We start from the raw sequence: 23,934 nt of genomic DNA, 5'->3' as shown, positions 1-23,934 counted from the left end.
ATAAGTTATTGAAAATAATAATAATAAAAAAACATTCAAGTCATTGTCGAGTCATGCTGTTCAAGTCAAGTCAAGTCTTGAGTTGCTGGTTCTCAAGTCAAAGTCATGTCATTTTCTTCCTTTAGTCAAGCAAGTCACAAGTCCTTAAATTTGCGACTCAAGTCAAGTCATGTAACTTGAGTCCCCCACCTCTGGTAAAGCAGCATGTTAAACAGAGTGAATGGGCCCTAAAGACTGTTTTAGTACATTTGGTTCCTAATGTAGACTAATTAAAGCATAAAATCTCATGACATGTTCATGGAAAATGACTCTTCGCAAATGATCGTACAGATGTAGGCAAGTCTCCACCAGCTCTGCACACCGTTGTGTTCATGTTGACTGATCGTAACTGCCAGATCAGGAATTAGCTTTTGGCCTCCAAGTAGGTGGAGCTCCAGGTTACACCTACTAATGATGTGGACCAATGGAAGTAAGAATGTGTTTAGAAGCCAATAAGAAGTTTTCCTGACAGCTCACCCTGGCAAACTATTATGAACCACCAAAACGATCTCAAAAACACCTTCTGGCCAGATTTTGTTACAATGAACTCATACCCATTCGTTCTTCAATTTCATAGGAAGTGTGCAGGGGCCTTGACTAAGAACTCACCTCGTCCAAGCATCGCTCATAAGCTTCTCTCTGGCTTTCATTGGCAAGGGACAGGGCAGAGTTCTCAGCCTATACAAAGAAAAATAGTTTTTTCTTATAATGAATCAAGAATGAAAAAAACAACAAAATTGATACAAATATACTCTTTTGTGGAAGTGTATTGCACACTTACTTGAAGTTCTTTCACTCGCTCCAGAAGCTCACTGCTACTCTCTTCCTCTAGATAGGATTCAAGATCTCCCTCCTCAGACTCAAAGTCCTCATCCACTCTATTTTGGGCCTCTTCTGACATTGTCTCTACCTAACAAGAAGAGTAAGACAGAAATTAATTTATAAAAACATTTCAGTAAATGCCAGTCTTAAAGGTGAAGTGTGTACTTTCTGTGCCGCTCCAAATGGAATTCCAAAATAAGTTTTTAAACAGGTTTCCTGGAACACTCCCCCTATCTGCCATAGGTAAGAAGAACAGATAGTTCCACCCAAACACACTCCACTGGTTGTGCCAAAATTGTTGTGTCAGGCTGGATGGGCTGCTCTAAACAAACAGAGGGATATAGCTCCACACAGCCACAGTGTTTACATTTTTCAGAGAAATCAACCTACAAATTGCTTATTTATAGCTGTCTCTGTGCATTAATCTGGGACCAGAGAATATATTTTAACATAAAGGAAAACTAAACTAAAAAGTAAACAACTGGTTAAACAAGCTGGTTAAATCCAGCTTTCCAAACACTCTTTTGTAACTGAGGAGTTGTTAGGGAACAGACAGGCTAAAGGTATGTCTTTGAGACAGCTGAGAGACCAGAAGTAAGACTACTGTCCCTGGGAAGCCACATCTTCACATTAATAGTGTCGGAGCGGATTAGACAGAAGAGGCCTGAAAAGAACTCCGGAGGATTCCAGCAATCATGCAGACTACTTATGACCTACTGACTTACTGACCGCAGCTCAGAATCTGTTCCTCATGGCCTGCATTCAAACCAAGAGGACAAGGCAGCGTGTGTTCAAAGACATGTGATCTAGAGTACATTTCAGAATATGACAAAGTCTGGGGTATTCTGATGTTAAATAAATGAAATATGACAGCTTTCCCAATCACTATGCAAGAGTTTTGAGTAATAGCTTAATATAAAGTTGATGTACATTTGCGTATGTTTTAATAAAGAGTTTTTAAATGTACTACTCAAGCTACTATTTGATCTTGGCAGTGCGGTACTGCAGCTATTGTTGACTTTTGTATGACAAGTTGCTTGCTATGTTCCTCATTTGTAATTCACTTAGGATCAAAGCCTCTTCTGAATTACTAAATGTAAAATGTACATTAAAACATTTAAAAAAAACATTATGGAAACATTATTATTTCTACAACATAACAATGAACAGAGGTTCATCATTGCATCCCAAAGGGGATAGTCTCTCAATTGTGTAGATCCAAATAAAAACATATTCTTTATCACAGCATAACACGGTAGCTTTCATCCACCCATTCCCACCACTGCACTATACCATATATTTGACCTTCAATAAGAATGCCGGATGTTGTCAGCAGATATACTATCATTACAAAATTGAATCACAAAATCAATACACATGTTCATAGGACTCATTCATAATTGATCCTCTAACCATTCTCTGTGCTCATTTATGTGGGAAGCCCATCTATAGATGTCTGACTCTTTGCGAGTGAATAGCTTAAATGGAAACTTCATATCTGAGAGTAAATGAATACAAAGGCTATTGGGGTCAGGGGGTTGAGAGGGTGTAGGGGGTCAGAGAACAAGCTATGCTTTAACAGTAAAGGATGGCACTAAGACAAGCTCCAGGCCACACTATACAATTGGGAGTTCCACTAGGACTAGGACTGCAGTGCCAGGAGGCTCCTTTCACATGACAGACATTTTCACAGAGACACAAGTGATAGTCTTCCAAAAGAGGAATATATATTTGTGCTATAACTGAGGCACATTTAGCTGTGCAGAGTTTAAGCACAAAAAGTATTTATTTATTTATTTATTTTTTCATTTTGAAAACAACCTGCTGAAAAAAAAAGAACGAAGAAAGAAGGTCTTAGTTGGGTTAAGCTGGTCAAGCTAATCTTGCAGTCTGGCCAAGATGGTCCTCAGCTGGTCTAACTGGTTTCCCTGCCTGGCCAAGCTGTTGCCATCTGATAAGCTGCCCAAAACCCCTCTAAAACCAGTCAACCAGACCAGCCTGATCAGGCTGGGAAACCAACTAAGACAAACAGGCCTGTATGGGCTGGTTTAAGACGTTTTATCAGCAGAGCAGAAAAATAAGGAAAATGTTTAAATCTAACTAAAACGAAGTAACATAATTTAAATTGTATTTTCTATCTACACATCAAAAATATTCAACACTGTCTGATGCATTTTGCCATTATATTTCACTGTCATTGTACCAGATGTTTGATACATTAAACGTTGAATTAAGCCATTTTTTAATTTTACATATAAAAAAATTCAGCACTGATACACCCCTAATTTAATAATGAAATCCTTTAAAGAGAATGCATTAATTTGAATAAATCATACGTCTCTGTTACATAGCACAAAATAAAAGAAAACATTTAAAAGATGTTCTATTCTGGAATAAATTCAAAGTTTTTTGTCCTGTTCTTGATTACTGGCAAAATACCTATAAAGTATAGCAGCCAAAAACTCAATGATAAATGAATATGGTAACAATCCAAAGCCTTGGGCACAAAAGTATAAATGGAATTTTCACATTGCTTAAATATCATGTTTATATGATAGCCCTCTTTAGAATGAATATAGCCACAGGATGAGCACTAACAGGTATTCCAGGTTAGAACTCTTGTTTCTTGTCTCAAACAAAATACCAAAAAACAGTTTCAGTGTACCATGCTCAATTTGTCATCTGCCTAAGCCATACATGTAAAAAACCAAATTGCTCACCTTTATAATTATGCATAAGTGATGACATTTTGGTAAAACACATCACAGCATTTGAAATACTTCTGGATTAGCAAGAAGCGTTTTATGTATTTGTTCCATTGTTACTATGTTGTTAATGTTTGCCCCTTTCTAAACGCTGGTGGCCAAGGCTGGGCACTCTCAAGAGATGTGATCTACCACCAGCCTTGATCATCTTTCCTTTTCATCTATGAATCACTGGCAAGCAATGAAAAATGAATGGATGAGTAAGCTGATTCTGGTGAAACAGAGCATCAAGAGCCTATTTTGAAGTCTTTAAGATATCACTGTCAGTGGAAAGATGACTGCTAGCAATGATTTAAAGTGTTACACTTTATGATAAATTCACCTTTACTGCTAATGTACATAGTACAGTTTGTACCATTTACAGGTGTAATGCCTTTGAAGTCTTCCGAAAGCATTACAAATATGCCACATTCTTCAAGTGATGTTTTGACCAACCAAAGCTGACATTTTATTAATTAGTAATATGTTTGACAAAATAACAGTGGACCTGTTACAAATTAATCACTTTTCGTAATTCCTGAGAAAGAAAAAGGTTCTCCTGCCAGGGGTTCAGAAACTGGTTTTGCTTCAGGCCCCTGATTATACATCAAGTGGCGACACAACACTGTATCAAAATTGAATTTGAATCGTTTCATGCTGTTGGCAGCCACTGATTCGCTACAACTCATAGCGATCTGTACAAATCAATGTCATTTGCAAGTGAAACCGTATTTAATGCAGTCTGGGTTTTATTCTCTTTAACTTGCATAGATTTGCTCAGGGTTTTCAAGAATGAAGGGATGGGCACGCAACCTGCGCATGTTGGCATCTGCCTAATTTCTACCAAGTGACAAATGGAATTGTGCCAAAATACCATACATTTCAATTAGACGCATGACCTTTGATGTCAACGACAAAAGTCATTTTATTATTTGGATTTATCATAATTTTTTCTCTGCAGTCAATGACCATAACATACTCCGAGTCTGACCCATCTTTGGGTTGCAACTCACCAGTTGAAAGCTAATGTACTAGAGAATCTCAACAACACTAATGCCTAGTGGACACTACACGACTCAAGCTTGTCTCCTTTGATGTTTTGAGTCTGCGACTGCTCTGCGACAAGAAGTCTTAGATCTCACAACGAACAGCCTTATTGTGTGCGCACTCCTGCAACATGCTGAGACTAGTCCCAGACACTTCGACACTTGCGACATGCTGAGACTAGTCCCAGACGCTACAACACTTTTAAACGGCTTGATATCTAGACATCTTCAGGTGAGCACTGTCCCGACAAGTGAGAGACAGTTATGATCCAAAACCATTGAATATAGAAAGAACGCAAGAGAAGGGCAAGATATTAGGAATACAAAAATATATTTATAAAATAAACATTTTTAAAAATATTATTTAAAAAGAAATGTATTGCTAATTAGCGCAAAGAAGCGTAAAAACGTGTATGAGCCGTTCATTCATGTTTGTTGAAAAAGGAGAGCAATTTATTGGGTAGCAGAAGACAAAAATCATTATAAAATAAAACCACCCACATCTCCCTATTGGCTATTTTTATTATTTTCAGCTGTTTTTATATTTTTTCCCTTTGCAAATGGTGCCAATAAATGCAAAAGAAAAACGTTCATTCATGTTTACATCTTATAGAGTTTGTGAATTAATTATATGATCTTAATTTTAAGATGCATTTTGGGTGATCCGTTTGAAACAGGACAATACTAAAAGGCAGCTGTAACAGCCAGTTATGTGCAGATTTAAAGGAAATAAGTGTACGGTCTGAAAATTTTAAAAAGTGAATGCATGAACACATGCACAATAAATGCTACACCACTTGCCCTTACAAAAATCGAGAGTTCATGGCAAATTTGCCACTGATAATTTTCTCACACAAATGAGCTTTGCGGCAAAGTGTCCATTGTTGCCAAAGGCTTGCCAGAAGTTCACCACTACCGGTGAAGAGCTGCAAACTTCTGGCGAACACTTGCAACAAGCTCCTTTGCATGTGATTAACGAGCTGCAAATTGACGGCAAGTTTGCATCTAGTTTACATTTTTTGTAAGGGGAGTTGGCACCTAATGACCTGAACAAGATGTGTTAGTATGAGGTTTAAAAAAAAAAAGAAAAAAAGTGTGCCACCAGGATGAAGAATGGAAACCGCTGACCTATTATTCAGTCAAATTGCTATTAGTCACATCACTAACATCACTTGTTTATGAAATGAGAGCTCAGAATTCAAATAATGACTGACATTCTACGGTTATGCGCCTCTGCCGAGAAATGGAAGTGCAGCGTAGTTCTAGAGGGAAGACTAGCCGCTGTACATCATCACTTCATTAGCGGGGTAATTCCTAACCAATCGCATGTAAGCCATTGCTTTATAAGTCTGTTATACATTGCTATAAACATTGCTGTTTCAATATGCTAAAACACAGGCAACCTCCACCACCCCACCACCACCAGCTGAGCCCTGTCCCGCACGGGGGTAGGCTCCTCGCCCCTGCCTCCTATCTCCGGCAGGATATGACGGTTCCGGGCACAACTCCCTCGGACCACCGGACGGGGCCTACGCCAAAGAGACATTACTTTCTGTTTTACATTTATCAAATAAATGGCATCTTAAACTTCACTCAAGCCTGCGTGTCTTCCCGATAGAACAGATGTCCTGAAGGCCAGTGGCCTCATCTACAGTGCACAACTGAAGTACTACACTCTCACTCAGTAAAACCGGGCTAATCCCCACTATTCTTGTAAGGACCTAAGAAGATTAGCATCAGTTTGCATTTGACCCTAAACTTCAGGTTTGTGTTCTATGCAGACCAAATAAGGATTGTTAAATTGCAATTTGCTGCACATGGGATCTTTAGTGGATTAAATTATCATTAAACTGGATCATTAATTATTACCTGGGACAAATAATTGCGTTGCATTCATGCTGGTCTATGACTTCCACTTAGTAGATCACCAATTTGAAGCACCTAATGACTTTTAAGGAATATCATAACATATATGGAAGATATTTTTTAGGTGTGTACTTTATCAGTGTAAAAATAAAAGCTAATCTAAGCTTAACATGCAGACAACTAAGTAAGCTATTTAATTTTCTGGAAAACTGTAAACACTGTATCCCTGAGCCGCTATAATATTAAAGTCAAGTCAAGTCAAGTGGCGTCCTGTTTGTTTTGAGCAACATGTCCAGCCTGAGAGATTTTGGGTCATTACTATCTGTTTGTTGTGATGGGGGGGGGGTGGGGCGTATTTGGAACAATGTTTATTTTTGCCATTTGATGGTGATAGTGCTACAGAAATATTTCTCCTTCAAAGATGAAGAGGGTAATTTATTCTATGTTTTGTCCTACCCAAGCTCAATATGCAGAGACAACTATAAGACTGCGGTTCACACCAAATGCTTTTTTGCGTCTGTCTGCGCTGGTTTACAATTTTTTTCTAAATAAACATGCGTTACTTCTTTGACCTTTGCACCAAACCTCCTTATATTCTTCAGACACCTGTGTTTCATGTTATTTGTGGGACTGTCTATTTTATTGAATTTCTTTAATGGAAGCACGTATTCTCTGAACAGCCACAAGTCAGCCATTTGTACTTTAATTTCCCCAATAATGTGAACATTTTGGGTCTGTGGTGCTATAAAAACATTGGCCACGTTCACATGCATAACAATATTCTGATTATTGCAAAAAGCAGAGTACCGAGTACACTGAAGAAAAATATAAACGCAACATGTAGTGTGTTGGTCCCATGTTTCATGAGCTGAAATTAAAGATCCCAGAAATTTTCCATATGCACAAAAAGCTTATTTCTCTTTTACATCCCACAGTTTACATCCCTGTTAGTGAGCATTTCTCCTTTGCCAAGATAATCCATCCACCTGACAGGTGTGGCATATCGAGAAGCTGATTAAACAGCATGATCATTACACAGGTGCTCTTTGTGCTGGGGACAATAAAAGGCCACTAAAAAATGTGCACATGCCACAGATGTCTCAGGTTTTCAGAATAACCTGTTTTATATTGTAGAATTTGTCAGTATGTCAATTCGGCCTCACAATCGCAGAACACGTGTAACCACGCCAGCCCAGGACCTCCACATCCGGCTTCTTCACCTGCGGGATTATCTGAGACAGCCACTCGGACAGCTGATGAAACTGTGGGTTTGCACAACCCAAGAATTTCTGCACAAACGGTCAGAAACCGTCTCAGGGAAGCTCATCTGTGTGCTCGTCATCCTCACCAGGGTCTTGACCTGACTGCAGTTCGGCGTTGTAACCAACTTCAGTGGGCAAATGCTCACCTTTGATGGCCACTGGCACACTGGAGAAGTGTGCTCTTCATGGATGAATCCCGGTTTCAACTGTACTGGGCAGATGGCAGAGAGCATGGGCCCTGAGGCCCATTGTCGTGCCATTCGTCCGCCGCAATCACCTCATGTTTCAGCATGATAATGCATGACCCCATGTCACAAGGATCTGAACACTATTCCAGAAAGCTGAAAATGTCCCAGTTCTTCCATGGCCTGCATACTCACCAGACATGGCACCCATTGAACATGTTTGGGGTGCTCTGGATCGACGTGTACGACAGCGTGTTCCTGTTCCTTCCAATATCCAGCAACTTCGCACAGCCATTGAAGAGGAGTGGGACAACATTCCACAGGCCACAATCAACAGCCTGATCAACTCTATAAGGAGATGTGTCGCGCTGCATGAGGCAAATGGTGGTCACACTAGATACTGACTGGTTTTCTGATCCATGCCTCTACCTTTTTTTTTTTTTTAAGGTATCGGTGACCAACAGATGCATATCTGTATTCCCAGTCATGTGAAAGCCATAGATTAGGGCCTAACTGTAACTCAGTAAAATCTTTGAAATTGTTGCATGTTGCGTTTATATTTTTGTTCAGTGTAGATTAAGATTTTTACATGACTTACTTCGGCAAACCTCTTCAATCCCGTTTACTTGCTACTTGTCATTACTCTGAATATTCGCTGGGAAATGTGATAAATTATCACTACTTAGTAGGTCCTCGTGGTTGCGCGGTTACTCACCTCAATCAGGGTGGCGGAGGACAAGTCTCAGTTGCCTCCGTTTCTGAGACAGTCAGGCCACGCATTTTATCATGTGGCTCGTCGTGCATGACACCGCAGAGACTCTGCATGTGGAGGCTCATGCTAATCTCCGCAATCCACGCACAATTTACCATGCACCCCATTGAGAGCGAGAACTACTAATCGCGACCACGAGGAGGTAACCCATGTGACTCTACCCTCCCTAGCAACCGGGCCAATTTGGTTGCTTATGAGATCTGGCTGGAGTCACTCAGCACACCCAGGATTCGAACTCGTGACTCCAGGGGTGAGTCTTTTTGAACAAATTATTAAAAGAACCAGTTCATAAGAGTCATTTTTGGCTACACTGGATGCTCTTTCGGTTTTGATTCACTAAAAAGTAGCGGTACATAAGAGTAATTTGTTAGTGAATCAGAATACACACACTGGATGTTGTGTCTTGCTGGCGAGGGCAAACTTGTTTGGAAGACGTGTTTCCTTTCCATTATTCAGCTGTGTATATGGTCTATGCTGCCTTCTTAATATCCTCATAATTAAGGTGGCCTTTGACCGTGCTTGATGACTTGGCAGCCGATATTTTAATGGATAAGCATACCATTAAAAAAATATTAGTAGTAGTTTAGAAACATTGAATCGGTGACCATACTATTTTAAAACTTAAAACAATATTAATTTAATATACTTAAATGTAATCAGTGACAGTGTACAAGCAGATGTTTCTAACATAATAAGCGATTATCAAAATAATCGGTAGTTGCAGCACTAATCGCAATAATCTGTTAACTGTAATGCTACAGTTTAATTGAAGTATTGCCTTTATTGCATAATAACCACATTATGAGGGTATATGTAAATGTGACCATTGTTCCACTTCCGGGAACATCCGGGACCATTATTTCTCAGACAAATATTCAATTCTGTTTGGTGGGGGGAATAAATAGATCTACGGTGGTTACAAGCCTGATGTATATACTATGTTTATGTGGAGCCGATTACAGTGGCAAGCAAAAACAGAGGCAAATGAGTACAATACCAATGCCAACAGGATTCTTGGCAGCCTAAACCACAATGCTACCCCCTAATCTGTGGATATGCTGTATAGTAAACATAGCAATAAAGCACTGTGCCATAACCTAAACAGGGCCCCAAACTAATTTGTGTATAAAGCAGTACATTTATTGAGGCTAAGCTTCTGAGACTACTGCTAGTGTTGTCTATTGGAATACAGAGGACTGCTAAGACTTATATTCTCCCATACTTCTGAGTCACTGACTTGGTATGATGCCCAGATGAGAGAAGTCTACTGAATGTGACTAAGACTAGAAATCAAAGCTTCACTATGCAGTCGAGACTCTAAAGCATGGCAGAGTCAGACAACAGAGGCCACTGCCTCTTTGCTGGATATATCAAATACACAACAACCTCCCTTATCAATGTTCAGGAAACAGACTGGGCTTCTCTAAAGGCTGGCAAACTTGCTCAAACGTTTTAGAGGAGACGTCACACAGAGTCAATTGGTTTAAAAGAGATACCTGCTGGAGAATGATGTAGTTGTTTAAGTTTTGAAATTGCACAGGGTGCAAAATTGATTTGTTTAAAATGGATAGATCAAACTGAAATTCTAATTGGATGAGCTGTATTTGAAACCATTAAAAAATTACTATAAATTCATACCTGTGACCGCACATGCTATATTAGTACGCCAATTCAAGTTGCTTGCCAATTTGCAAATAGCCAACAGCTAACTTGTCAAAAAATTATTAAAGTTCAAAGAACTATTAATAGCAAATTGAATGGTTTATTGAACATTTGTGTATATCACAGTTGCCGCCATTTCGCACTGTGCCTAAAAACACCCCTTGCCATGGTAAATTCATTGTATCACACAACATCTGGACATCAGGGCATCATGACGAAGAGAAAAGGCCTAATGACGTTCACATGCCTTCTAATAAATGTCTGTAATGTCTGTAATTTAAATAATTACACTCATTATAGAGATAGCTATAGGGATAGCTAAGAAATAAAAGCATTTTAATCAGGGTAATGGACAAATATGAACTGACATGTTCAAGCCAACAGCCAATCCAGTTCCAGACAATTCTCGACAAACATTGTTCCATTGTGTGATATTTTTCAAAGACATTTAGTTGGCTTTATTTCACTGGTCTTTTGCATCTATGTGCAAAAACCCATGTTTCTTTCACAAGCTTCACTGGTTTCAGTCACTGATAAACCATGAATGAAGGAATTAATAAATGTCCGACATGGTTATGTTGCTCGTTTTCCTTTCTTTTTTGTGGAGAACCTCATCCAGTTAAGAATGATATCTTGAATAATGCAAATAAGGAATTAGAACAGACTAAAGATAAAAAAGGGAACTGGATGCTGGGGGAGGCCCTGAATGGCTTTGAGGGGTGGAATAAAGCCAGTGTGAAGGCAATCAAACACAAGTAGGGCTCTCTGGGATCGCAAAATGTGCTGGGAGCTCCGCCTCCATCCCCCACACTTGAGGAGTTATTAAGCAGCAGCCAATCCCCATCAGCAGAGACAGTCTGATTATTCACACCCTGCACAATGGGCACAGTGCCCTTAGACACCTTCATAACCCAATTATTGATCTTTTCCTATGAATAACGTGCTGATAAAATGATAAATCATGCTTAAAGAGAAAATAGGCTCTCCTTAAATGCACTGAATAATTGAGTTAAAACGAATAAAACAGATGATGCCGCATTCTGAGGAAAAGTAAACAAACATACAGACCTTCCATCAAGTCCCTAAGGACATTATTTTTTCCCTTTGATGTAAATTATTCCGGGGATAAAGTCTGTCTCTGAAGTATGCAAGGCAGCTTCTATTCCTTAATGGGCATGGCATTAAATATATAAAATCTTTAATAATGCAGGTTTATGCAGCATCAGTAAAGATTTCTATTTCAAGTTATTATGTACTTAAGAGATAACTTCATCTACTAGCTCAGACTGTACCATCAGTGTCACTCTGACAGCAAGGCCCTACATTTTCCTTGACTCTCTAGTCCTCCATTTTGCTCAAAACATGAAAGGTAAGCCATGTTACTCTGTAGCTTGCAGCAAAGTTAGCAAGCAGCAAAGTTAGCATGCAACCATCTGCAGACTTATGCATTATTGTTGTTCCTTTTGCTATAGTGAATCTATGTGGGATATGCTTAGATGAAATATATTATCTCCATTTCTTGGCCCTAACTGCAGCATGAGCAATAAAAACACCTTGAAAGAAGACTAAGCAAGCAAAAGCCTTTGCTTAGTCAAGGATAATTTAGACTCTAAAGACTAACTTGGGCATCAAATGAAGTCTAATCTAATTCAATTCCTTTCAGCTGGCTTTGAGTTAAATAAGGTAATCACTCACACCCAAACAATGAATCCCTCAGACATTACACTGAAAGGCATAAGCCATGTTGTCTCTGATTCAATTCAAACAGACCTGTTTTTATTAACACTTAAACATGCAACTTCTTCACTAATGAAATCTGAGAAATCTCTATTTAAAAATGACATCAGCCCCAGGAAAACTTGTATGGGTCATTGAATCATGCTATGCTGGTTTAAGCAACGTGTTTGGATAGCATACGAGAATAATAATCAGTGACCTACCTTAAATCAATGTCTGAGAGATCCTGCCTTGCCAGTTTTAAAACATGTGTTGTATTATTGCAGCATAGTAATGGAACACAAGTATAGATGAGATAAAAATGCTACAAATTCTGTAGATTCCTGCAAAACTGTCTGCCAAGGAATAAATGCATACTTATAATACTAAGTCAAATCTGAGACCAATTTCCAATAGCTCGCGAAATATACTACTGACAAAGTGCTTGCTAAAACAAGTCACTGAAAAATAACAAGAAATGTACAGACAGGATACAGCAATAGCTGAAAAATAGCATTGCGAACAGCTATGCATACAATTACCTTTAATTCCAGTCAGAGCATCCCAGGCACTTTTGTGCAACCCATGCAAGGCAAATGCGAGACACGGGAGCAGGATCCAAAAAATGCCACAAAGAGACCCTCACAAAAATGGTTTATTTTCATCAGTCGTCCGTCCTTTGCAAGCATATAAATCTTTCTCCCTTTACTCTGGAGCTGGAGTTGCTGTCCTTAGGCAACTGTAAGGAAACTGTCTATGCTGACTGCAGTGGCCTCCATGTCCTCCCATTGTTCAAGGGAGTGTGAGGCAGGCATCCTGCCCCACTAGACCCAGCCTACTACAACAGCTGTGGGCCAGCCCCCTACCTCTCTCTGCTGAGTGTCTCTCCCTCCTCCAACGGCTGCAGCTAAACATTAACCCTACAACTGCTGGAGAGGCCATAAAAAAGAGGGGGTTATATTTCAACCCAAACAAAGATGAGGACAGAGAAGGATATCCGAACAAGCTACCCGGTTAACTCTGCCCCTCTCAAGTAGTAGGAGCTTCTTTTCTAAGAGGATTGGACTACTTTATTAGACTTGCACTGATTGGATTGCAACTGCAGATACCATGGCAGTCAAAATAGCTACATTACCAAATAACTTCCCTGGAAAACACAGCAAGACGAAGATGTAAGCTGCAAACTAGAGACAGTTTGGGCCCAATTATTCTTATGCTGCATTCACATTGAATCGGGAAAAACGTATTCTACTTATTCTACACAATATGTCAATGTTCAGAACACCAAAATGGATACATGTGCTGATAAATATTTTAGCACTAAATTCATTTTCCAAAAAGAAAGTGCCCCAGTTAACGTTACCTATAATAAAATGGCATTTCAAACAGAAATATGCTTAAACTACCTTTAACTATTGAGGCTGCTACCATTTTGCTTCATTTTGCATGACGTCACGACTGTCAAGTCATAGTTTTCAGTTTCCAACTTGTAATTATGAGTTCTAAGAAGATGTGAACAGTTTTGCAATGGAATCTCATAATTATATTAATACTGACATGGTGCAAATGCACCATTAGTCGCTTCTTGCATCTTGATCAACCGGATTATATCAATTAGGTACTGTATGTACATATCATTTACACTTGGCCACATAAATGTGTGTTTGCAAACCAATTTGCAAAATCCAATCTTCTATTTCCACACTATATGCAAAAATATAGGAGTTCACTTTCACAATGATGCCAATGCATTTACAGTAGACCAAGTAGTGTCTTGTATGTTTCTCAAACATTCAGTCTTTTGAAAAAAGCCTGTGGTCTTTTGAGAGATTGACTTGCTATCAGTCTCAAACGCTTCTTGGAATTTACACTTGGTCTTTTCATGTTCAGATAGCCATCCGATACATAATTTATTAAGTGTAAATTCACTTTGAAATTCCAAATACACACTTAATCTGCTTCTATGGTACTGTCAGTCACTAAACTGTGCTGGGCACACTAAACATTTGATGCAGTTTCTGACTCTCTCCAGTCCAAAAGTTCATTTCTCTATCACAGTCCATTCCTGCCCAAATAAAAGACCATTCCTTTGCCAGTATAGGACAGTAAAATTCTTGTAAGCACTAAAATCTTATCTAAATATCCATTATGGCTACAGGGCTGGTCTACGAGGCCAAATGGCAGAAAAACATTAAATAAAAAATAAACTTTGACCCTGAATGTGAATGCTCACAGATAATTTCCCTGCCAGACACTAATTCATATGTGCATGCCTATAGGTGGAATTCCACCTCAGCTGTTAGCTTCTTCACATCTGACAACCAAATTGGATGAAATGACCCAAATGCAAGGGGGTCACATGTTGTCTTGGGAGTCAAGGGGTGAAAGCATTTTAGACAAAGGGTCATTGTGATCCTTAAAACTTCACTTTAACCTCTCTATACACCAAGATGGATAGACTTGCGTTATTACTTACGATTCAGAACCCTAATGAGAGTCGTTGTGACATGTTGACAGTAGTATTTTCGATAACAAAATTATATGAAAACATTTCTGGTAGCTGAAATGAAAACAATTGGACAAACTGAAGTTAACTAAAACACATTGTCATGATCTTAAATCTAACCTAAATAAAATACAAATTACCACAAATACATTTTTGCTTTTGATACACTTGAAACCTCTAAATCCTGCATTCATTAAATATGAAAATAACTACCAAGCAATAACACTGGATGGCCCTGAGAAATGTTATGCTGTTAAACCTAGTTAGATGATACCCAGTAGCTTAGGGCTGTCACTATCAATTATTTTGGTCATTGAGTAATCTAACAATTTTTCTGCCGATTAATAGAGTAATCTGAAAAATTATTTAATAACTCAGATTGCATAGTTTTTATGTATTATACGATTGAATAACAACAACAAAACAACTGATATACAATATCTAAAGCCGACACCCAAAGATGATCTATTATAATATATATATATATATATATAAATAAACAGTGCATCCGGAAAGTATTCATGGCACTTCGCTTTTTCCACATTTTGCTATGTTACAGCCTTATTCCAAAATAGATTAAATTCATTATTTTCCTCAAAATTTTGCAAACAGTACCCAATATTTACAACGTGAAATAAGTTTGTTTGAAATCTTTACAAACAACAAATCTATGGTACTTCCAACAGGACAACGACCCTAAGCACACAGCCAAGATAACAAAGGAGCGGCTACGGGACAACTCTGTGAATGTCCTTGAGTGGCCCAGCCAGAGCCCAGACTTGAACCCTCTGGGAACATCTCTGGAGAGATCTGAAAATGGCTGTGCACCGACACTCCCCATCCAACTTGATGGAGCTTGAGAGGTCCTGTAAAGAAGAATGGGATAAACTGCCCAAAAATAGGTGTGCCAAGCTTATAGCATCATACACAAAAAGACTTGAGGCTGTAATTGATGCCAAAGGTGCTTCAACAAAGTATTGAGCAAAGGCTGTGAATACTTATATACATGTGATTATTTTGGTTTTTTATTTTTAATACATTTGCATAGATTTCAAACAAACTTCTTTCACGTTGTCATTATGGGCTATTGTTTGTAGAGTTTTGAGGAAAATAATGAATTTAATCAATTTTGGAATAAGGCTGTAACAATAACAAAATGTGGAAAAAGTGAAGAGCTACGAATACTTTCCGGATGCACTGTGTGTGTGTATATATATATATATATATATAGAGTTTAATATATATATAAAACTCAAGCTGACAGAGATTGGCTTCTCCAGGTATGCCCAAATTTTTAAATGCAAGATCTACTTTTTTCTTTAACTATTTCAACACAATCCACTCCTTTTAGTTTAGAACTCAAACATGGGAAAACATGGAAATGAAATATTCATCTTTTTAGAAACAATGTCTGCCCAACAGTCTTGTTTATTGAGGATAAGTTACGTGGTTAAACTACTTTATAGAGATGTAAAAGCAATTTTATTTGTTTGTTGTTTTTAACTATCACTTGCATGCAAAACAGAATACAATATTCACAGTAATTGTGTGAGATAAATTCTTTCACTCTCGTGTTGAGCTGCAGCTATTGCGGGCATTGTTGCGTTTGTGCTACACACTGCAGATTGCAAAAGCTGGTTGTTTGCCATGTACCATGTAAAATGTCCTTAAGCATCTGGACATTCAGTTCCTTAGTGAGAATTTGTTTTTTAATAATTTCACATGCAGAGATAGCCATTTCTCCCACAGGTAAACCAAAGTTTTATTGCATCTGGCCACACAGAAGCGCAGCTGTGGCTGTGAGTGGCGTTGAGCTTTGACTGACAGCATCCAGACCTGCAGTTTTATTCAGTAAATAATGTTCTCTGGATTCCTATATTGAGTTTTACCTGTAATAATGGCCATAAACTACATAAACTATCAATTATTTATCGGAAGTGGGGCATTGCAATCTATTTTTTAAACACAATCATCACAAAATCTAATTTACATGAGGAGAAAGATCGCATTACATTCAAATGGCAATTAATTTAAACAGAATAGAACTCAACCAATAATGTACTGAAAATAACCTTGTTACATCATCTGGATTCAGTCAGTTTTTTTGAACAGAATGTGTTTGTGCATCTGTAACTGCGCGTGTAACTTTAATCAATTCTGAAGGACATCTTTTTCTTGACATTATTTTCTGTTGCTTAAATAACTTTAGATTGCATTCCAATATGTTTTTTGCTGAGTTCAGCGTGTCCCACGCGGCGCTGAAGGGCTTATCTTCTCTCGCGCATCTGGACATGCAATACCGCAATCGCATGCAGATGAGCTTACTGTGCGTGTGTTTCTGGCGGGTCTTGAAAACTGGATGCCATCTTTTCAAGTGCTGTTGCATTGCTGAAGTGATGTTTTTTAGGTCTTGTGTTGTTTTTCAAATCTAAAGTGAAGCACTGTCACACAGCTGAACCTCTTGTCATTATCTGTTCGCACCTTCATCCGTCTAATTCATCACTTCCGCCTTATATTCGATTTGTCGATTCGGCAATTTTGTAATTGAGGAATTTTTTTAAATCGAGTAATCGAATTATATCGAGTAATTGTGACAGCCCTAAACTAAAGTAAAATAAAAATATACTCACAAGCTAGAAAACACTTAAAAAACAAGAAAATTAAAACTAACAGTCATTAGTTAAACCTACCAAAAACTAAAAATAGAATAGAACACATTGAAAATGTAATTATGGTAAATAATAATAATACATTTAAAATGAAATTACAGGAATTTAGAGCAAATCTTCTTATTGGAGGTTGTCATTACTTTAGCATTGCCAAAGTGTTACCAATTCACTACTCAGCAATGACATGCAAACTGGAGCACACTTGAAAGCGTTTGTAAGCCCAAGGTGCCAAGTGACATTAACATGCTTGTAACAATTCTGCTGAACTACATCTCCTTCAACACAGCTGGACATTTTACCCAATTAGAAAATCTCAAAAGGAAGTAATGCACGTAATTCTATTTTCAAAGCTGATGATTCAACCTGACTGGGCAATATCTGGAAAATGTTGCATAACTACATCAAATTTGATAGAGCTGATTACGAAAACTTGGATTCAGCGAGGGAGAGGATGAAAAACCTGAGAAGGCTTCTGAGATTTCCTGGGTAACTAAGGGGGCTTTCACACTGGCAGATAGTCCAAAACAGAGCACGGTTCGCATGAGAAGTTGGTAATATAAAAGCTGTTTTGCGGAACGGGGAGTGGACCACAGTACCAGACCAGAGGTTACCTGTAGGAGGTGGTCTAAACGCAGTTGCAAAGGAAATGTGGTTCGCATGAATGAGAAAGCAATCCGTACTCTGGTCCGCACATGTTCAGGAAGTAAAATGACTACACATGATTTTTTTTCCTGAATAAGCATTATGACATCAGCTTCACAACAACAAACATGCATCATGAATGACAGGGTAACATTGTGGGACACATAAGTGATGCACATATATAAGAGGCACCTCATGAGTGAGCGTGCATAGAGCTGTGTCCTCCAAAAAATATTTTCTAACATCAGATATTGGCGTCTTCTCCTGGACATGTACAACTGCCTAATTACAGCATGTGAACACACAGAGGCGCAAGTGTACCTCACTCTAGTGTGCATAATGACAACAAATTAATAAAAAATACACACAACTACTGTGACCAGCATTGTGTTCTGCATCATGTGCATGTTTGTGATGATTCAAGTTAGTGAAGAAAAATCACAGAGGTTCGACAGAAACGATGGGGGCGCCGGGAACAATCGCACTCGGATTCAGACCACAGCAAATGTGCCCAGTGTGAAAACAACCTGAATTATGCCATAGTGCTCGACATGAAATAGGCTACTTTGGAAAATGTCCTGCAGTGTGACATGATACTCCATATAGTGCTATTGTAACTGCAATTCACAAATTCAAAAACAGACATACAATATTTTACCTAAAATCTTATTGTTGATATCAAAACATTTGAAAATGTTGGTTGACTTTTTGTATGCCAGCAGCTGGTCAATCACAAATAATTTGGGTGACTCAAGATTAAAGGAATAAATCAGGCTCATGGCAAAAAAGCCCCCACTGAGAGTGAGACAGCTTAATGGGCGGTAATGTCCTGAACTCTATGTGAGGTGGAGGGGCTGACCCACCTTTTAGAAAAGTGACACTAGTCTGGGGGGAAAGGGAGGGGCAGAACACCACTGTGCTAAACTGACCCGTCTCCTGTTTTATGCAACACAGGGAGTGCCGAGTGTGTCTTCTATACAAGAGCAACAAATATGAAGTAGTAAGCAATCAAAAATAAAAAATTCAAATAAACTCTGCATTACATCATCACACTTATCTAACAGCATTTATCCTACTCATTGCATAAGGAAGCTCACATCAATTCAAGGATCTGTGTGAACACTAATTCTGTAGTCTCCAAATACACCATGCAAATATGAACAGCAACCGTTATAAAAAAGCTTGACAAAGCAAATTTGACTTGGAGGCCACAAACACACGTAAATGGTTTGTCTACCAGACAAGGACATCTGGTAAAGTCTACATGGAATAATCTTATAGCCATGGTTACCACCTTGACAAAATCTCACACCGACTACTGTATTGGCTACACACACAAAGAAGGGAGAGATACAAATCTGATCAAGTTCCTCCATTGATAAACAATGAAAAGAGCCACACAAAATAAACAGCTCTACATAGTAAAACAGTGGGCCCTACGCTTGGTTTAAAGAATGGCATGTGAGTTGTGCTGGCTGAGCTGGTGTCCCCATGCCAGCTCTGCAGTAAAGTGCAGTGAAGCCTAGCTTTCAGCAGACTGAACACGGACACAGCCACTAAACATCTGGACACCAGGCGTTGTGGCTAAAAGCAAATGCCCTCCAGCACTTTCCAGCTGGGCCAATCCAGCCACCGCCATTTGAGCTCCCAACCTAGCCTCTTTTGTTCTGCTCCATGTGGCAACAGTCCACTTAGAAATGCAAGAAATCGCATTTAAGCCATATTAATGTGTTCTACGGATATGCTGCAAACGTGCAGTTCCCTTCCATCCTCTGGTTAATCCTCTGCATCTGTCTGGACTATACAAATGTATGAAGTCTGCCACCCAAAAAGGCTACCATGACAACGGACTGCCACCAGTTCTTATATACCAGATTGATAGTGCGAGTGTTTTAAAAGAAATGACCCTTGAGCAGGGTGGGTTGCATATTTAACATAAACATAACATTCATCAGCTTTGGTAAGCCTCTCAAGGGAATAGTTTGGCATAAATTACAGGCTAAAGGTCACAGGATCCCTAACCACCAACACTTTCATTTCAAGAGAAAAAAAGGAGGCAAATGAAAGCACATGAATCCATTTTTCCTCTCTTTCAAACAGGGTGGTGGTGTGGCTTTTCAAAGGGGACCCTGACTGTAGCCTCTTTGTGCCACAGCAAAGGGACCCCTGCCATATCAAATGTATAGCACTGTACAAATGCTCCACTCTAAACCATTCACGATGAGGTTTGTTTGACTCTCATTGCTGCCTAACCAAATTGTGGACATTTATCCCCTCTCTCCCCAAACAGGATGTGGCATTGACCTGCTTTGCTTGAATTGATTAAGGCCACATTCCAAAGCATATTTCTGTAGAGTAAAAGTATGAATTGAATGTTTGTTGCAGCTGAAGACTGGTGCACTGTGAAAAACCAAAGCAAATAATTGCTTCAAGTTTTTCTGCAGTGGGAATGTGAAGCAAAATAAATCCACATATTTTGCAATGGTGCATTTCTCTCACTTGGTCTCCACTGATAGGTTCACTAAGCACCAGTGTTCAATGCCAAAAAAATACTGTTCAAGGGCAAAGCATACAGGAAGGTAATAGGAATGTAAGAGAGAGACAAACCCCCTATAATAATATATACATGAATGTGTAATATATAGGCTTCATTGTGACTTGGTAACTTAACACAGCATCTTAGGGTGCTTTCACACTTGGTTCGATTGCTTGGACCGAACCAGAATTAATTTCCTTCCCCTGCCTCCGCTGGTCTTTGTTCACAATCATATTTTTGGGTCCGAACTGTGGTTTGATTATGTCATCAATGTGAGTACAAGTGGCAGCTGTTTACCACTGTAACTAGGCAACAACTTGAGACATCAGCTTTGCTGAGCTATTAAAGTATTCATCTATTTGGATTTACCACCAAAACCACACCAAAGCATGCACAAAATGACAATTATGTCTGTCTGCCATGGATGCATTGAATGTGCAATGATGTAAAATATATTAGCGTTTGTCTGTTGTGAGCCCGCGGATTAATTGCAATAGATGGGAAGAATGTGAGCTGCTCTCTGAAGGTGATTTATTGGACACAAGCAGGTATGAGAAATTAATGGAACCATAATAATTGTGATCGGGAGCCTGAAAGGTACAAATTATACTTCATAAATAGCGGGTCACTTCCACAATTTAGTACGACTGCGTTCACATTAGCAACGAACCACACAAACTTTACCCAAGACCACCTTGTCATGCAGACTTGGATACGGTTCGTGGGTGCACACCAGAGTTCGGAAAACTGCATCCACACCATCCAAACGAACTGAACTGTGACGTCAATCAAATTTGGGAGTGCACCAAAAGTGCTAGTATGAAAGCACTCTTAAAAACATGTCATTCATGGCGTGAGATGCTGAAAAACAGTGAAACGCAACAGCTAAAGAGGTCTGTATGACACAGATGTACAAAAACAAACAATTAAAAAATAGAGCAGACGGAATGCAATAACTTGCGCTGTGTGAATGACCCCCAAGTCCACATTAGGCCTGGACAGACCAACAAATATTGCAAAATGGATTGCTGTAGATTGTATGCCAGTGACTGGTTCCATGTCATGGAAATAAAACTAAAAATATTTTGACTTCTACAGCCACCTTTAGTACTGCTGTCATCATCCACAATAAAGTAATAATGTAATTACCTTAATTTTTGGTCTTTTCTCAGCAAATATTGATGTAGATGATGCATATGATGAAATTAATTGGATTCCAATTTTTAACATTTAAGCCAATATAATGGATGTGCTAAGCCCTCAGTATGCCTGTATGGATTGCAAACCTCAAAAATGAAACAAAGACTGGAGGAGGGGAACACTGGAAGAGTAATTGCTATTGCCCAAATTTCTGCAGTGTTTGTGAAAACAGTGGTAATGTCTTGGGGATGTGGCAGCCCACTCCCCTGCTGTGCATTTGGCATATCTTTCCAGCATCCCAGAGCAATTGATGAGTTTTCTACATGCTTATATGACCCCCCCAATCCATAACCATGGTAACTGTTTGCCAGGGAAAGGATGGGGGGGATGTACCAGCAGGGGAAACTGATAACAGACTTGGCCGACCTAACACAGCATGGGTAAAATGAAAGCATGTGTGTCTAGAAGGAGTTTAAAGATGCTTTGTGCTAAAAGTGACCCATTAGTACACTTTTCAGCCTTTTTTGTTGCCAAAAATAGATGCTGCTGTAATGATGCCTTCTATTTTCTCACACTAATGCAACAGGCACTGCCAAAGGTCCAATTTCATGCCTCAGCCCTAATTGTCCAGAGAACAATGTCTAGATGACCGAATGCAGTGTGGGGATGAGGTGCCATTCACACAGGACACTCTCTTGAGTCCGTTTGTGCTGTTTTGAAATTGTAATTCTATGTGAACATGCCTTTGACAGAAATATCTGACCTCTGCAATGCGTCTCACTGTTTTTCAGCATCTCACGAAATGAGCGCCATCATTTTAAGACACTGTGTCAAGTTAATATAGTTCAGCTTTTAGAAACTGAACTATTGTTTCGAGACAGCTGCATTTTCCATCATTTCGTTGCACTCCATCTAGCTTTTTTCAACGCAAGAGCAACTTAATGAAGGCTTCACTTTCCTACTTTCTTTTTTCAGTAAATATTGAAATATAGAACTATTTTTTCTCACAAAATCACCGCCATGTTTTCACAACATCATGTCAAGTTCATGACAGTTCCAACTAAAAACTTGCCTAGAAAAACTCGCATTTCTGTTTCATTCCGTTGCGCTCCGTCTAGCTTTTTTCAATGCAAGAACATGTCTTTTGTTTCAAATTTAAGGAAGGGTTCACTACCCTACTTTATGTTGTCATTCCTTAAAGCTTTGCAGATTAAGACTGCAGAGAAACAATCGAGAGACAAGCATTAAAGCAGTGGTGAAATATGAAAGATATCAGTAAATTACCTCCGAAGCTATTTTATGAAACATTTTCATCCGTCTCAATAATATAACATTTATTGCATTATGCATTATCTTAATTTTCTCAGAAAATATTTAAATACTAAATAGCTTTTCAAGAATCTCATGAACACAGTGCTGCATTTTCACAACATGTGTCAAGTTAACAACAGTTTTGTCTCAAAACACCTGTGTTGTGTTACATTCCATTGTGCTTCATCTAGCTTAAAAAAGCACCATTCCTGAAACTGCACAACAACACGGCCAGATAACTGTTTCAAATTTAAATTTAAGGAAGGGTCCACTTCCCTACTTTCTGTGGTCGTTCCTTAAAGCTGTGCAGAATCAATCTGCAGACTAACAGTCACAAACATTAAAGCAGGGGGCAAAATCTGAACCATATCAGGCATACATTTTTCAACAGCATTCTGTGTGATTTCATGCCTTTATTAAACAGGTGTTTGTTTGTATGCTGCTCGTGTGCAATTGTGATAGCAGTTGATCGGCATCTCTGCCTTGTACTAGAATCAGGTGGCCAGCACAATCTCCCCTAACCATTCTGGGCTCCAGTCCATGAAATAACATCATGATCTTCAAACTGGAAAAACAATGAATGGCACTGTTCACCGGCTACAACATAGCCGAGTAATGACTTCAGGCCATGTGGGAGTTGTAATGTGTTTAAATACATTTCAGTGCAGTGACTGATGGTATCATTTTAAAATACACATACATGGAAATAACAGTACTTGTGTGTCTGCTTCGACACAGCGTAGCCAGGAATTGCAACTACAGTGGAACTCCAGTGTAGTCAGATTGTTAAATTGATTAGTTCAGTGTTATTCATCTCAAAAAACATTTGCACCGGTAAGTGTTTTGGCAAAAGAAATGGGAATGTAATCACAAGGCACAGTGAAGAAGACCAACTAGAAGATCTGCCTCACACAAAGTGCCTGGGGCACTCTGGTGCATGTGTTCTTTCTATGCAAGGATACGCCCATATTGGCATGTCCAAAATCTGTCTTAAAGCAAAAAAAAAAATACAAAAT

General features: G+C 39.0%; 1 protein-coding gene across 5 annotated transcripts in view; it reads right to left on the bottom strand.

The window, feature by feature from the left end:
* nckap5l (NCK-associated protein 5-like) overlaps positions 1–23,934 on the bottom strand; it is a 40,382-nt gene that overhangs the window by 15,030 nt on the left and 1,418 nt on the right. For 4 of the 5 annotated variants that reach the window (XM_052106148.1, XM_052106150.1, XM_052106152.1 and 1 more), the window contains exons 2-3: positions 821–949; positions 649–717 (exon numbers count right to left, since the gene is read on the bottom strand). In XM_052106148.1, the coding sequence (XP_051962108.1) occupies positions 649–717; positions 821–940 (189 nt within the window). In that variant the 5' untranslated portion in view covers positions 941–949. Of the gene's footprint in view, positions 1–648; positions 718–820; positions 950–12,656; positions 12,762–23,934 lie in introns of those variants that run through there. The other variant, XM_052106149.1, reaches the window with a different exon arrangement.

The sequence above is a fragment of the Xyrauchen texanus genome, chromosome 35, assembly GCF_025860055.1.
Source record: "Xyrauchen texanus isolate HMW12.3.18 chromosome 35, RBS_HiC_50CHRs, whole genome shotgun sequence".
NCBI lineage: Eukaryota > Metazoa > Chordata > Actinopteri > Cypriniformes > Catostomidae > Xyrauchen > Xyrauchen texanus.
Note: the sequence above shows the minus strand (reverse complement) of the source record. Positions and strands in the feature narration are given on the sequence as shown.